The 15175-nt window shown below is 54.7% G+C and overlaps 2 protein-coding genes across 2 annotated transcripts in view; one reads left to right on the forward strand and one right to left on the reverse strand.

Moving 5' to 3' along the window:
- Nucleotides 1–5894, forward strand: part of CDC42BPB (CDC42 binding protein kinase beta) — a 104712-nt gene extending 98818 nt beyond the window's left edge. The window contains exon 37 of the mRNA XM_066343939.1: nucleotides 4562–5894. Within this exon, the coding sequence (XP_066200036.1) occupies nucleotides 4562–4693 (132 nt within the window). The 3' untranslated portion in view covers nucleotides 4694–5894. The remainder of the gene's footprint in view (nucleotides 1–4561) is intronic.
- Nucleotides 5895–7719: 1825 nt separating this feature from the next.
- Nucleotides 7720–15175, reverse strand: part of AMN (amnion associated transmembrane protein) — a 145178-nt gene continuing 137722 nt past the window's right edge. Inside the window, exons 5-13 of the mRNA XM_066343949.1 lie at nucleotides 10056–10143; nucleotides 9583–9800; nucleotides 9287–9424; nucleotides 9049–9157; nucleotides 8860–8942; nucleotides 8476–8653; nucleotides 8192–8383; nucleotides 8029–8108; nucleotides 7720–7948 (exon numbers count right to left, since the gene is read on the reverse strand). Coding sequence (XP_066200046.1) covers nucleotides 7859–7948; nucleotides 8029–8108; nucleotides 8192–8383; nucleotides 8476–8653; nucleotides 8860–8942; nucleotides 9049–9157; nucleotides 9287–9424; nucleotides 9583–9800; nucleotides 10056–10143 — 1176 coding nt within the window. The 3' untranslated portion in view covers nucleotides 7720–7858. The remainder of the gene's footprint in view (nucleotides 7949–8028; nucleotides 8109–8191; nucleotides 8384–8475; nucleotides 8654–8859; nucleotides 8943–9048; nucleotides 9158–9286; nucleotides 9425–9582; nucleotides 9801–10055; nucleotides 10144–15175) is intronic.

The raw sequence follows: 15175 nt of genomic DNA on the forward strand, positions 1-15175 counted from the left end.
GAACTGCCACAGGCTGTGAGCGAGAACCATCCGGCACTGAGGGCAGTGGGGAGGGCTCTCTGCCCCAGGGACACTCACACAGGAGGAGGCACGGAGCTGCTCGCTCTGCCCTCTGCTCCCCGAAACCCCAGCCCATAGGAGGGCACGTGTCTCGAGTCAGCGCTGGAGTGATGAGGCCAACCCCTGTGGCTCCATTTCCCACCGTTCTTCCCGGGCTGCGTCTGTCCCGGCGTGGACTGGCCCTTCTTCCGGGTCCAGCATCACATCCTTCACACATCTCACTTCCGGTCGTGTTTCTCTGAGTCACAGAAACTTAGCTGTGGCCGTTTCCTGTCGCAAATGCATCTCCAATATCACTAGTCTTTTAATTTTAAGGGTGTTTTGTCATACAGTGTTTAATTTTCATACACTTGAGTCTTTCTACGTTAAGATAGGTTATAATGTGCACGTAGTCTCTGACCTGGGCAGGTTTTCTGTCTGCCATTGCCTGGTGGAAGTGTGTTGGGTCTGGGTCCCTGACACCGCGGGCCCCGTGCTTGGTGCTCCTGCCCACGTCTCCCCCTCCCCGAGACCGCAGCCTGTGCTTTCTGTGGACTCCTTTCACCTGCTGAGGGGGTCCTCCTCTTCCTGGCCTGGGGAGAGTTTTCAGTGAGGAAGGGGTGATAGATGTTAACCAGATGCTTTTTGGCGTTTTCCCAAGTGACTTTCACTTGTCCATCCATCGTTCTGATGTCAGAGTCAGAGTACGACTCCTTCGCGTCCTGAGAGCCAGTCCTCCTTGGTCAAGATGTTTTCTTGTTTAGCTTACAGTAGATTCAGTCTGTGGACACGGTGTCGACAGTGGTTACATCGTGCCCCTCAGCCAGGTGGCCTGCCCCTCTTGGTGGGTGCTGTCCCTGGCTAGCGTCGTCGTCTTCAGGGTAGCGCAGGCCTCCACCTGCCCGAGGAAGTTTGCCTCTCCTGTTGCCACCATGTAGGGAGTTTATTTCCTGGAATGCTCGTAGAGTTTGATGGCTTTAAAGGTAGGTCTGGTTTGTTTTTCTTTCTTTCCTAACTATTTTGAAAGTTTTCAAAGCTCCAGAAAAGTTAGAAACATTGTGGTGTGAACAACCCCGATAAGCTTTACCTGACCCATCTTTCCCCGGGTGATTTTGGGGAACGTGAGTTGCAGTGTCACAGGCCTGAGCCCTTTGCATGTGTTCCCTGTGAGCGGAGCGTCCCCACCCCGTCCGCAGCCACCCGTGGAAGCTCCTGTCCCCTCGCTGTCCGCGGGCCGTGCTGCCCTCCAGACCCTCACATCCAGATTGCAGCCAGGGGCAGGCCGCCTGTGTCCGCCTGGCTTGTCGCTGTCTGTGATCTGTGTCCAGACTTTGTTTGCTCATGGCTTCGAATTTGTCCTGGAAATTATAGTTCTCTTGCGAAATGTCCCTTTGTTAAAGGCTCATCTGGGTTTTGACCTGGGTATACTGAAGCCCCCCCATGTCTCGCAGCCACCCGTGTCTCCCAGGGACAAACACGTGTGTGCGTGTGCGCTTCCTGAACTGTGTCAGTGGTGGCCCGAGTCTGAGCCTGCACAGCACAGCCGGTGAGCCGGTAGAGCAGCCTCATGCCTGTCCTTTAGGGTCCCCGCAGTGTCCTTAGCCACACCCCTTTGTGCAGGACCCAGTCCCTCTGCCCTGTCTGGTCCCTCTACTCTGGGACAATCCTCAGCCATCCGTCCGGCACAACGGGCCTGTTTCCTCACAGCTGCCGGGCTGTGTCTGTCCTGAGGTCCAGGCCTTGTGCCCCAAGCTGGCATGACACAGGACATGATGTGGCAATGACACAGGATGGTGCTGCACCCCGAGGCACAAGGCTCCTGATTGTCCTGCATTGAGCTTGTTTTAAATTTACGTGGAAAATTTATATAAAGTAAACACTTTAAAGTGAACGGTTTGGTGGCTGTTTAGTTCATTTATGATGTGCAACCACCAGCTCTCACCAGTTCAGAACATTTGCGTCACCCTGAAGTAACCCCCCATGAAGCAGTTGCTCCTCCTGGTCCCCTCCCCGGCCCCTCCAGGCTGCTCTGGGCACGTCCTGTCGGTGGCGCCACCCAGCGCGGGTATTGTGTTGTCAGGGCTCCTCTGCTCGTCCCTTTTCTGTGTGGCTTCCGCTGCGTGAGATACCGTGTCTTCTGTAGTCGTTGGTCCATGGGTGGACTAACGGGACGTTTCCACCTTTTTGGCCATTACGATGAGTGCTGCTGTGAACACGTGTACGTGCGTTTGATTACCTGTTTTCACTTCCGGGTATAGACCTCGGAGAGGGACTGCTGGCCACGTGACAGCCCTTCTGTTTGCTGAGGAACCACGGTTTCCTTCCCACCGCAGCTCCCCGTTGTGTCCCCCAGGAGGGCACAAGGGTTAAGACTTATCTGTGTTCTTAACTAAGCCTTCTTTTCCGGTTTGGTTTTGTTTTGTTTTTAATAGCCATTCTCGTGGGTATGAAGTGTATCTCCCTGTGGTCTGATATCCGTTTCCCTAATGGTTGCTGATGGCGGACGTCTGCTTCATGTGCCTGGTGGCCATTTGTGTGCCCGTGGGGAAACGTCTCTTCCAGGCCTGTGTCCGTTTCTTAACTGGTTGTTTTGGTATTGGGTTGTAAGAGGTTATATATTCTGGGTACTATACCCTTATCAGATAGATGGTTTGCAAATATTTTCTCACATTCTGTGGGTTATCTTTTTACTTTCTTGGTAATATCCTTGAATTAATGCACAGAAGTTTCTAAGTTTGATAAAGTCCAATTTATTTTTCTTTTGTTGCTTATGCTTTTGCTGTTATCTAGGAATCCATTGCCAAATTCAAGGTCATGAAAATTTATTCCTGTTTTCTTCTAAGAGTTTTATGGATTTAGCTTGTATATTGATACCGTTGGTCCATTGTGAGTTCATTTTTGTATATGGTATGAGTAGAGGCCCAACTTTGTTTTTTGTTGTTTTTTTTTTAGAGAGAGACAGCAAGGGAGAGAGATAAGAAGCATCAGCCCGTAGTTGTAGCACTTCAGTTCATTGATTGCTTTCTCACGTGTGTCTTGATCTGGGGCTCCAGCCGAGCCAGCAACCCTGGGGTCAAGTCTCTGATCCCTTGCTCAAGCCGGTGACCCCACGCGCAAGCTAGTGAGCCTGCATGCCAGCCGGCGTCTTTGGAGTTTTGAACCTGGGTCATCTGTGTCCCAGGCTGACACTCTGTCCACTGCACCACCACTGGTCAGGCTGACTTCATTCTGTGTGGAAATCCAGCACCATTTGCTGGGGAGACTTCTTGCCGCATTGGTCTTGATGCGTCTGTCAGAAATCAGTTGACCGTAGGGGTTTGTTTCTGGGCTCAGTTCTAGCCCGGTGGTCTGTCAGTGCATGCCGCACTGCGTTAGGTCCCTTGTAGTACATTTTGAAGTAGTAAGTTTAGAAAGTGTGAGTTCTCCGACTTTTTCCTACTCAATATTGTTTTAACTATTCTGGGCCCCTTACAATTTCATGTGAATTTGAGGACTCACTTTTTCATTTCTGCAACAACAAAAAAAGCCAATGGGATTTCAGTAGGGGTTGCATTAAATCTGTCATTCACATTGAACAGTTGCCGTCTTAATAGTCAGTCTTTGAGCCCCAACCATGGGATGGCCCCGATCATGTACCTCTTCAGTGTCCTCCAGCCGCAGTTGCTGGTCTCAGTGAACAAGCCTCTCATCTCCTGGGTGAAGTTTACTCCTGGCTATGCTTTGTTCTTTTGAGTGCTGTTGCGAATGAAATTGTTTCCTTAATTTCCTCTCAGGTTGTTCATTGCTAATGTATGGAAACAAGTGTTTTGTGTGTTGACCTTGTGACCTGCAGATTTGCTGAATTGGTTTAGTATTGTGTGTGTGTGTGTGTGTGTGTGTGTGTATGTGTGTGTGTGTGTGAGAGAGAGAGAGATGTATATGTATGTGTGTGTGTGTGCATATATATATATATATATATATATATATATATATATATATATATCAGGATTCCCTATAGGTAGCATCGTCATTCGTGAACAGGTGTGGTTTTACCTTTTCCTTTCCAACTTCGACGCCTTTCTCTTTCCTGCCTGAGAGTTCTGCTGGGACTCCGTCAGTGGGGACAGGGGCAGTGCAGCCACAGCCTTGTCTTGTCCATGGCATCAGGAACGTTCTGTCACTTCCCATTGGGTATAAAGTTAGCTGTGGATTTTTCATGGCCACCTTCATCCTGTTGAGAAAGTTTCTCTTTCCTCCTGGCTCATTTGTCATGAGAGGGTCCTCACCGTGGACGGTGACTGCGTGGCCGTGGTGCTCAGTGCTCATCACCTTTGCAGCTGTAATTAAGTCGTTCATGGGACCGGGCCTTGGTCTGTGATCTCACCTGTGCGCGTGAGGTCCAGTGTGTCCTCTTATATAACAAGAAAGAGAGCAGCTACCACACCTGCCCCTCCATAAACACTGACATCAGGCAGGGTGGCACACTCCCCACTGCGCAGGCCCAAGACTCGGGGTTCTCATGCTGTCCCCTTTCTGTTAACAGCCTGATTCCGATTCCACCAAACACTCGACTCCCTCCAACAGCTCCAACCCCAGTGGCCCGCCGAGCCCCAACTCGCCCCACAAGAGCCAGCTCCCCCTCGAAGGCCTGGAGCAGCCCGCCTATGACGCCTGACGCCACCGGCCCACCTCCTCGCCACCCAGGGGCCAGGGAGCTGGGCGTGGCTCCAACGCCAGTGCCAAGCCTGAGCTGACCCTCCAGTGTTGCCCAAGAAATGTAGAATTGTCATGTAGATATGGAGATGAAGAAGAATCTTTATTATATTATGATCAGTTGTATGCCACATTCAGGGCAGTAGACCAGATCCTTCGTCTGCACAGCTGTGAGGCGACCCCGTGCCCTTTGCACACGAAGGACAGCAGAGCCCCACCCAGAACAAGCGGAGACTCGCCTGGGCCAGTCGGGCTGCCTGCTCGGAGACCCCGGCAGCCCCAACGGCCCTGTTCCCTCTTCCAAGGACGGAGAAGAGTGGGAAGTGGTATGTCATTCCAGTGTCACTAGAGTTTTGAGGACAGAGGAAAGTGGAGGTTAGTTTGTGGCCTTCTTATGCATTTAGCCATTACATAGTCCTCTGCAGAGTCCTTCTGCTGACCTCGTAGCCATGGACACAGGCCCATTACGAGTGACGCCTGCCCTGCCCTCCGTGTGTGTGTGTGTGTGTGTGTGTGTGTGTGTCCCCATCCGCCTGCCCCTTTCCAGTCACAACCACCAAGTGTCACCAGTATCTACTACTGTGAAGTCGGCGTGCTGTTTCCCACTCGCTTCCACAGCTCTGCCTCCTCCATTAAAGTGAGGGTGTCATGGTGCAGCCAGGACACCCGCCCGGTCCCCTGCATGGAGCCGTGATTAGTACCCGTGTGGATCCTGTAGGTTAACCGACACTCCTGCACATGGTCCCTCCCGCAGCGCCTGTATTTCCGCTCCCCCTTCCTGTGTCACGTGTGAGTAGTCAGGTCTGGCCTGTCCCGCAAGAGGCTTGTGGTTACCTGGCCAGCACATACAGCTTGTCCTCAACCGGGACAGGCTGTTCTCTGCTGTCCCACTGGTCAGTGTCCTTGGAGATGCTGTTGAAGACGTGCACTTACCTTGAGTTGGCACTGAGTGACGTGGGCACCACCGGCCTGCCTGTGGATGTCACACACCCAGCACCTGCTCGCCCACCTGCCCCTTGGGCCTTCTGCTGGGGCTGGCACCTGCTGGGGGTTCTGGTTTTTACTTTTTTAATGTAAGTCTGAGTCTTTGTAATTATTGAATCGTGAGAACATTTTTGAACAATTTACCTGTCAATAAAGCAGAAGACGGCAGTTTTAAAGTTCTCAGTGGTTTGTCTGAATGTAATAATGACCTGTCGCCCTGAACATGTCCGGGTACCCCCGTAGTACCTGGTGCTGGGATTGCTTCTCCCAAAGGCAGTGAGAGCCAGCCGGTCTTGGTCATTCCCTCAGGGGACACACAGAAGGCACCTGTGCTCCCGGAGCAGGACTGGCCTCTGGAACTGGGACCTTACCTGCCAAGGCCGCATTGGGGGGCTTCCTTGGGGGAGCTGTGCAGGGGCAGAACCAGCTCAGGCCAGCAGAGAACCCTGTCCACCCGTGCACACACTGCCCCTCAGCAGCTGTAGGGGACCAGCCAGAGTCACCAGGGCCCCTTGAAGGAGGCTGGCTGCACGGCCAACACTGGGTTTAGGGTCTGGCCCTGATGGGTAGATTTCCCCAGGGGCAAGAAGCAACCTGTGGTGGGTTGGGTTGGTTCTGCCCTGCTGAGACCCCCAGGTAGTGACGGGACCTGCTAGAGGACAGTCCAAAGCAAACGTGCCGCCTCTGTCTCATCCCACAGTGATGCTGGCCACCTGCTGGTGTGGCCACTTAGGACTCAGGCCCTTCTCTGTGGGGTCTCCATGGTCACAGTGGGGAAGAAATGGGACAAATTGTAGGAGTGCTGGCTGCAGAGTTCTGTCCAAAGGGGTTCACATCCCACCTGCTCCCACTGTCTTGGCAAGTCAGCCATTCCCAACCTCCCAGGGGACAGACTGCAGGCACGGGGGAGGGGGGGCACTTGAGTGAAATTGCAGCAGCTGGGGAAAGGGTCAGGTGTTGGCCGGAGTCCGGGAGGGGCAGTGGGCAGCCAGGCTTCTGGTTAGACAGGTTTGATCTTGGCCCCTGGTTTGTTTGTTTTTTTGGGGGGGTTTTTACAGAGAAAGTCAGAGAGAGGGATAGATAGGGACAGACAGGAACGGAGAAAGATGAGAAGCATCAATCATCAGTTTTCATTGCAACTCCTTAGTTGTTCATTGATTGCTTTCTCATATGTGCCTTGACCATGGGGCTACAGCAGACCGAGTAACCCCTTGCTCGAGCCAGCGACCTTGGGTCCAAGCTGGTGAGCTTTTTGCTCAAACCAGATGAGCCCACGCTCAAGTTGGCAACCTCAAGGTCTCGAACCTGGGTCCTCCGCATCCCAGTCCGACGCTCTATCCACTGCGCCACCGCCTGGTCAGGCAGCCCCTGGTTTTTTTATGTCTGTGCCACGAGAGCAGGGTTCGAAACAAGCTCCAAATAGCAGCCATTTTTAAAAAATGAAGTATTAGCTGTTGTAGCAGCATGAAGTGTCATTCACCGTGGAGTGCACGCAGCACAGCACCAAGTTACCGACCACAAGCAATATGAGCAGTACCGCAAGCTGGGGTGCAGCCACAGAACACCTAGTCCAGTCAGAAGCCAGGAGGTCTGCCAGGGCCGGGGAGGAGGGCTAGGCCTTGCGGTGAGGGACACTCCACCCGGGGGCAGCCGCTACCAGCACTTTGGTTCCCTGCTCCCAGCAGAAGGGGGCAGCCCAGCCCACCCTCATGGGCACTCAACCTCCCAGCCTCCAGGCACCTCCTTCCTTGTGGCCTTCGCTGACTTCCATGGGCTACTTCAGCCCGAGGGGGAGAAAAGGCCTAGTTCTGGGTGCAGCTTTGCAGACTGGAAGACTGGCCGCCCTTGGTGAGTGGCCTGGCACTCTGCGGGGAAGGGCTCTGAGGACCACCCCTGACATCCTGGTCAGAGACGCACAGACCAGAGCACGACCGGCCCTCCCCGCCCCACCAGGCCGAATCAAGGGGATGGGGTGCAGCTGGCTGTGTGCCCACCGACCGCAGGTGCAGGAAACCCCTTTATTGGGCAAGGCCTGTGCTTGGCCGGCAGGGGGAAGAGGGGGCGGGGAGCCCACACGGCTGTGACCTGTACCCTGGGCCACGCAACCCCAGGCAGGGCAGGAAAGGGGGCGTCGCGTGGCCGCTCAGGCCTCGGCTTCTGCAAACAGCGGGTTAACGAAGTAGATCTGGCTGAAGCTCTTGGTGTCAGCCTGGGGGGCCGGAGGCTGTGGGGGCTGCAGGGGTGCCAAGTCAGGGGGCGTCGGGCGCGGAGCCGGGCAGCAGGGAGGCCCGCACCCCGGACTCAGCCACTCACCTGCTCCGAGGAGCCTGCCACATCGAATACGGGGTTGTGGAAGCCCAGCGGCGCCCCGGAGGCCTCGTCCAGCCTCCTCCTCCACCTGAGAGTGGGAACTCCTGTGAGCCCCACGGCCCCGCCTCCCGTGCCTAAGGCCCCGCCTCCTGCTTTTGCCCCGAGTACCTGAGCCTCCCGGTGCGGTGCAGCCACAGCGCCCCCGCCGGCAGCACCAGTAACAACAGGCACAGCGCGCCCGCCACGCCGCCCGCCAATCCCGCGAGCGACCCGGGCCGGTGCAGACCTGCCGCCGAACCGGCCCCGATGGGCGCGCCCGACTCTTGGACGGTCGCCGACAAGATCCCGAGGGCCTCTCCTGCAACAGAGAGCGAGGCTCAGTCTCCCCAGGTGGGGCAGGCGGGGCGCGGCGAGACAGGGCCAGGGGCTCGGCGGAGCGTCCGCGGTTACCGTGTTCAGCAACGTCAGCCAGGAGGGCCCGGGCCAGCCGCCCAGCACCGCCCGTCTCGGACCGGGTCTCCAGAAGCACCACCTGGATCTCCGTGCCGGCCTCCGCCCTCGTGGCTTCGCGGGGCCGGGGCGGACGCGGCACCTTGGACACGGCCACCTGCAGCTCCTGGTACTGAGCCTGGGGAGTGGCACAAGGTTGGCTGGGGAGCCGCGCCCCTCGCACCTGCGAGGTTGTTGGAGGTAGGGGCGAATGGTGGACAGATGGGCGGAGAGTGGACGCGTCCAGGAGGAGGTGGCGTGGGGTCCCAGGGTTCCTGAAAGGGAGAGGTCCCAGGCGGGGGTTGCAGAGGCGGTGGGGCAGGGGTCGGAGCGCGTCTGCATTACCAAGGTCAGGAAGTTGTGCAGCAGCCGCGCTCGGTACTGCTCCAGGTCAAAGGCGGGACCGTGGGTCAGCGACACAATGGCTCCTGCGAAGGGAGGGTAGGGGTCGGCACTGCAGGCGCAGGACTGATAGGGAAACCGAACCAAGGTGGCCGAGCCGTTCCAGCAATCGGGCTGGGCGGGGACGCTCACCGCAGAGGTCGCAGCACTGCCCTTCGGGCCGGAGAGCATCGTGGCAGGCGGCCTGGGGACAGTGGCCGCCCAGGGGCTGGAGCAGGGCCGCGCAGATCCATGGCTGCACCTGGAGGCAGGACGCGGGGTCAGCGCAGAGAGGCCGCGGGGCAGACCTGTGGGCCGGGGACACCGGGGCGCAGCGGCCCCCGGCTCAGTGCGGCCTCACCACCGCCACCCCGCTGCGGGCCCAGCTCACCTCCGTGTTGCCGCAGACGCAGCCCGACGGGTCGACACAGGCTTCCGGGCCCACGCTCAGCGCGCCGGGCCCGTGGAAGCGCAGGCGGCCGGCGCGGGAAGCCAGGAAAGCAGCCAGATCCTCGTCGCGCGTGAACTTCTGTGGTAGCAGGGTCACCAGCGGAGCCAGCCGGAGGAGACGACAGCATTTGAGTGCTCAGAACCCACGTGTCCCGACTACAGGCGTGGGAGGTGCCCTCCGAGGGGCTGGGGTCCCTGAGACCCAAGTTCTCGCCCCATCCCCGCGCGCTGGCTCACCTGGCCCAGAGCCCACACGCTGCTCACGCGCAGGGGGCGGGCGCGCGGGCCCAGGCCCACCCGAAAGGAGCTGTCTGCCGGGAAGACGACGTCGTCGTGGCGGCACGGCACGCGTTCCGCATCCACGGAGAAGAAGCCATGTGCTACGTCCCCGGCGCGCCACAAGAGCGGGTCGTGCCACGAGAAGCGGTCGGGATCGAGGAAGAGCGCGGGGGCGCCTAGGCGGGCGGGAACGCCTGTCTGACCTCCGCCGGGAACGCGCGGTCCACCAGGCCCCTCGCGATAGCCCAGTGAGACCCCGCCCCCAAGACACGCCCCCAACCTGGACCAGCTCCCACTCAGGCCCCGCCAGGATCATGCCCTTCACACAGGCCCCTCCCTAGACACGCCCTCTGCCCAGGCCCCGCCCCCGGAACGCTCCAATGAGGAACTAACCTTCCCAGGCCCCGCCCCCTGCCCTTCTGCGCTCTCACCTGCGCTGCAGTCCAGGTCGGAGCTGGTGTCTGCAACGCTGAATCCGGCTCCCGAGGCCAGGACGAACTCCCCGTCCAGCGGCAGGAGCTGCAAGAAACGCAGCCCCACACGGTGGTCCAGGTCGCCAGACGGTCCTGCCCTGAGAGGGTCCCTGCGCCCACCCCCACCCCCTGTGTTTCTGGAGAGGGAAACCTAGACCGTAGCCAAGGGAGGAGGCAGATGAGGTCAGGGCTGAGGGCTCCTTGCCCTGGCTGAGGGTCAAATAGTCCAGAGGGAGCGGGGTCCCAGGCCAAGGAGCCAGAGCTTCCCTGAGACCTGGGAACATGGAGAATTTGGGACAGGGTGACACTTGCCAGGGCCCTTGCCCTTCCATGTCCACCCGGAGGAATCGTACAAGCTACGGGCTCACGGGTTGCAGAAACCCAAGCCGCTGATAAGTCCAAAGGCAGCGCTGAACCGTGCGAGGGAGGGTCAGGGCGCCTTGGAGTTCCCCATCTCCCATGCAGCACGGGCCCACCCAGGCAGCCTGTTCCCGCGGAAGTCAGGCCACAGCCCAGACTCCAGATGTCAGAGGAAACGGCAGCAGTACGCCAGGAGAGGACAATCCTGCCCCTCGCCCCTCCTTCCCCTCCAAGCCTCAGGATCTCGCCCCTCCTGCGGTTGACCATTCTTGGGGTGGGGAGTGAGGGCTGAGCCAAAGGTCATGAGGAGTTCAGCCTCATCAGGGGCCGGCTGCCAGGGCCCAGCCTCCTGTCCTATCTTGCTGGGTAAGAGGACCTCCTCTTCGGCTGTCCCCAAGCACTGACCAAGAAGCAGAATCCTGGGGGGATGAGAGGTCACGGGCCAACTGTCTCCACACCTGAGGGTGCAGCACTGTGACAGCAAGTCAATCTCACCCACAGGCGCCTTGTGCGAGCCTTGGAGACAGACGTACTTAGTATGCCTCAGAAACAGGGACAGCATTCATTCGCAGTGTGAAGTATCAGCTCATTTAGGTCAAGAGCCAAAGGGTAAAGTATACATAAATGATGAAAAGCGTGATACTCCACAGGAAGAGCACACTGGGTGAGATAAACATGCAGAACACCCAGGGACTGGGGCACTGCTGCTGCGGAGCTCTCCAGATGACAGCAGCAAAGGACGGAGGGAGGAAGCAGGAGAGAGGCGCCTCAAGATCAAAGTGGCAAGGCTGAGATACAAGGGTACGGGAGAAGACAATGTATTTGAAGAAACAAGGAAGGTGAATTCTCTTGATTTGAAGAAAGCAGGGAAACTTCAGTTCAAAAGTTGTGCTTGAAAAAAAAAAAAGTGTCACTGAGTGCCTAACGGGAAATAAGAAAAGGCACACCTAGACATGTGACAATGCGCTGTAGAGTATCAAAGACACAACATTCTAAAGCCTTAAGAGGCCCTGGCCGGTTGGCTCAGTGGTAGAGCGTTGGCCTGGCATGTGGATGTCTCTGGTTCAATTCCCGGTCAGGGCACACAGAAGCACCCATCTGCTTCTCCACCCTTCCCTCTCTTGCTTCTCTCTCTCTTCCCTTCCTACAGCCATGGTTCGGTTGATTCAAGCCAGTTGGACTCTGAGGATGGCTCCCTGAACTCTGCCTCAGGCGCTAAGAAGAGCTCCCTTGCCCCCAGAGCATCGCCCCCTGGTGGGCATGCCAGGTGGAACCGATCTGGGCTCATGTGGGAGTCTGTCTCTCTGCCTCCCCTCCACTCACTGAATTAAAAAAAAAAAAAAAAAAAAAGGCTTCAGAGAAAGATCACCCAAGAAAGAAAAAATTCCAAAAACCAGGTTTCTCAGCAACAACAATGGACTAAAAAAACAACAAAATTCTATTTTATTATCAAAGGAAAATAACTTTCCATCTAGAATTTTATATCCAAATGACTTCAAACAGAAGAGCATAATAAAAATACCCTTAAGCCTGAAAGACATCAGAATGATTGCAACGCAATCATCTGTGATTGACAACAGGCTTGGAGGAGGAGATAAGGCCAGAAACCAGGCAGCTGGGAACAGATATAGGCAGTAAGGGCGATTGGATATGCTTACGGTAAAGCCTATTGTTGCCTGACCAGGTGGTGGTGCAGTGCATAGAACATAAGCCTGGGATGCTAAGAACCCAGGTTCGAAACCCCAAGGTCGCCAGTTTGAGCATGGGTCACTAGCTCGGCTGGAGCACGTGCGCACACACACACACTGTCAAGGCACATATGAGAAGCAATCAATGAACAACTAAGGTGCCGCAACTATGAGTTGATGCTTCTCATCTCTCTCCCTTACTGTCTGTCTGCCTCTTTCTCTCTCAAAAATAAATAAATAGGGCCCTGGCCGGTTGGCTCAGTGGTAGAGCATAGGCCTGGTGTGCGGAGTCTCGATTCCCGGCCAGGGCACACAGGAGAACCTCCCATCTGCTTCTCCACCCCTCCCCCTCTCCTCCTCTCTGTCTCTCTCTTCCCCTCCCGCAGCCAAGGCTCCATTGGAGCAAAGATGGCCCAGGCACTGAGGATGGCTCTGTGGCCTCTGCCTCAGGCGCTAGAATGGCTCTGGTTGCAACAGAGCAATGCCCCAGATGGGCAGAGCATCGCCCCCTGGTGGGCGTGCCGGGTGGATCCCGGTTGGGCGCATGCGGGAGTCTGTCTGACTGCCTCCTCGATTCCAAGTTCAGGAAAATACCCAAAAAAATTTAAATAAATAAATAAATAAAACTGTTGTCTTTAAATTTTAATGTGATGGGGAAGGGGTAGACCAAAAGGGCAGGATTTTCTTGTCAAGGGAAGAAACAGATATTGAAAGTTTGAGACATAAAAAGGACCACCCAACTTGAAAACCTAGGTGAAATATATCAATTTCCAGAAAACTTCAAAATGTCAAAATTGATGCAAGAAGCAATAGGGATTATCTTTTTTTTGTTTGTTTTTTGTTTGTTTTTTTTGTGACAGTGACAGAGAGAGAGAGACAGATAGGAAGGGAGAAGCATCAATCATTAGTTTTTTGTTGCGACATCTTAGGTGTTCACTGATTGCTTTCTCATATGTGCCTTGACTAGGGGGCTACAGCAGGGCGAGTGACCCATTGCTCAAGCTGGCGACCTCAGGGTTTCGAACCTGGGTCCTGACCGTGTCCCAGTCCGTTGCTCTATCTACTGTGCCACTGCCTGGTCAGACAATAGGGTGTTTTTTTTTTAATAGACTAGACTAGAGAGCATTAAAGAAATTCAAATGTTACTCAAATAACTATTTTCAAAATCCCTAGTCCAGATGTTTTTACAGGTAAAGTATACTAAACTCTCTATTAACTCCCCCTCACAGAAATTGTTCTGAAAAACAGAAAAAAAGGAGTAGAAATTGCCCAGTCCATTTTATGAGGCCCGAGTAATCTGGATTCCAAAGCCAGATGAAGGAGATTCCACGATAAGAAAAATCAGGGGCTCATTTTACTTATAAATGCAGATGCAAAATCCCTAAATAAACTATTAGCTGACTGCAACAGTATATCTTAAAAATACATGGTGTTCAAAGGATTCATGTCCCAAAACTGCAGGAGGGCAGGCATGGGGACTTCCCGGTGGTATGTAGATAGGATGGTGTCCCAGCAGATGGCAGTGGAGAGTCTTGTGCTAGGAGAAAAATCAGTCTATTCTGTCAGAGAGAAGTGTCTTAAAGAAGTGGGACGTCTGAAGGAATGGCACTCTTCCACCGGCACCTGCAGGATGAAACTGGGACGACAGTCTTTCAAGGATGGTTCAACTTTAGAAAACCTCATTAATAAGAGGAGAAAAAATCGCATTTCCCATCTATGTAGAAGAAAAAAAAATTGAAAAAGTCTAACAACGTATTTATATTTTTTAAAAACTGCTAGCAGACAGCAGAATCGAATTTCTGCGGTTGGATAGAGTGGATGTACCAGAACCCTACAGTAAGCTCTACACTCCGTGGAGAAACCTGACACACCTCTGCCGCATTGGAACAAGACAAGGACACCTATTTTCATCACTGTTAATACGAGGTCCTCGACAATACTATAAGAGGGGAGCAAAAAGATAAAAGGAGTGAGGGGCCCTGGCCGGTTGGCTCAGTGGTAGAGCGTCGGCCTGGCATGTGGGAGTCCCGGGTTCGATTACCGGCCAGGGCACACAGGAGAAGCGCCCATCTGCTCCTCCACCCCTCCTCCTCTCCTTCCTCTCTGTCTCTCTCTTCCCCTCCCGCAGCCAAGGCTCCATTGGAGCAAAGTTTGCCTGGGCGCTGAGGATGGCTCTGGGGCCTCTGCCTCAGGTGCTAGAATGGCTCTGATTGCGGCAGAGCGACGCCCCAGATGGGCAGAGCATCGCCCCCTGGTGGGCATGCCGGGTGGATCCTGGTCGGGCGCATGCGGGAGTCTGTTTGACTTTTGACTGCCTTCCCGTTTCCAACCTCAGAAAAATACAAAAAAAAAAAAAAAAAAAAGGAGGACTGGAATATCAAAGAAATGGCTGTCACTATTAACAGAAACAACCAACCAGGGAATATCATTTTTTAAAAATTGAGCTCCAGCCCTGGCCAGATAGCTAGGTTGGTTGAAGAGTCATTCTGAACCACAGAGGTTGCCTGTTCAAATCCCGATCAGGGTACATAAAGAACAGATCAGTGTTCCTGTCTCTCTCCTTCTCTCCCTTCCTCTCTTTCTAAAAAAACAAACAAAATAATAACATAAAAATAAAATTGGGCATATTCCAAGAAGAAAAATAAAGCTGGTCCTCTGGATAGCGCCTCATTCAAACATGTGTCCCTGCTGGCAAGACTGAATCAACAGACACAATACATGGTTGATTATGGCTGTGACTCAAAGCAAACAGGGTTTGGTTATTTTTTTAAGCGGGGGGGGGGGGGGTTGCAAGGGACAGACACAAGACACAGACAGGAAGGGACAGAGATGAGAAGCATCAACTCGTAGTTGCATCACTTAAGTCACGGGTCCCCAAACTTTTTACACAGGGGGCCAGTTCACTGTCCCTCAGACCGTTGGAGGGCCGGACTATAAAAAAAACTATGAACAAATCCCTATGCACACTGCACATATCTTATTTTAAAGTAAAAAAACAAAACGGGAACAAATACAATATTTAAAATAAAA

The sequence above is a fragment of the Saccopteryx leptura genome, chromosome 6 (genome assembly GCF_036850995.1).
Source record: "Saccopteryx leptura isolate mSacLep1 chromosome 6, mSacLep1_pri_phased_curated, whole genome shotgun sequence".
NCBI lineage: Eukaryota > Metazoa > Chordata > Mammalia > Chiroptera > Emballonuridae > Saccopteryx > Saccopteryx leptura.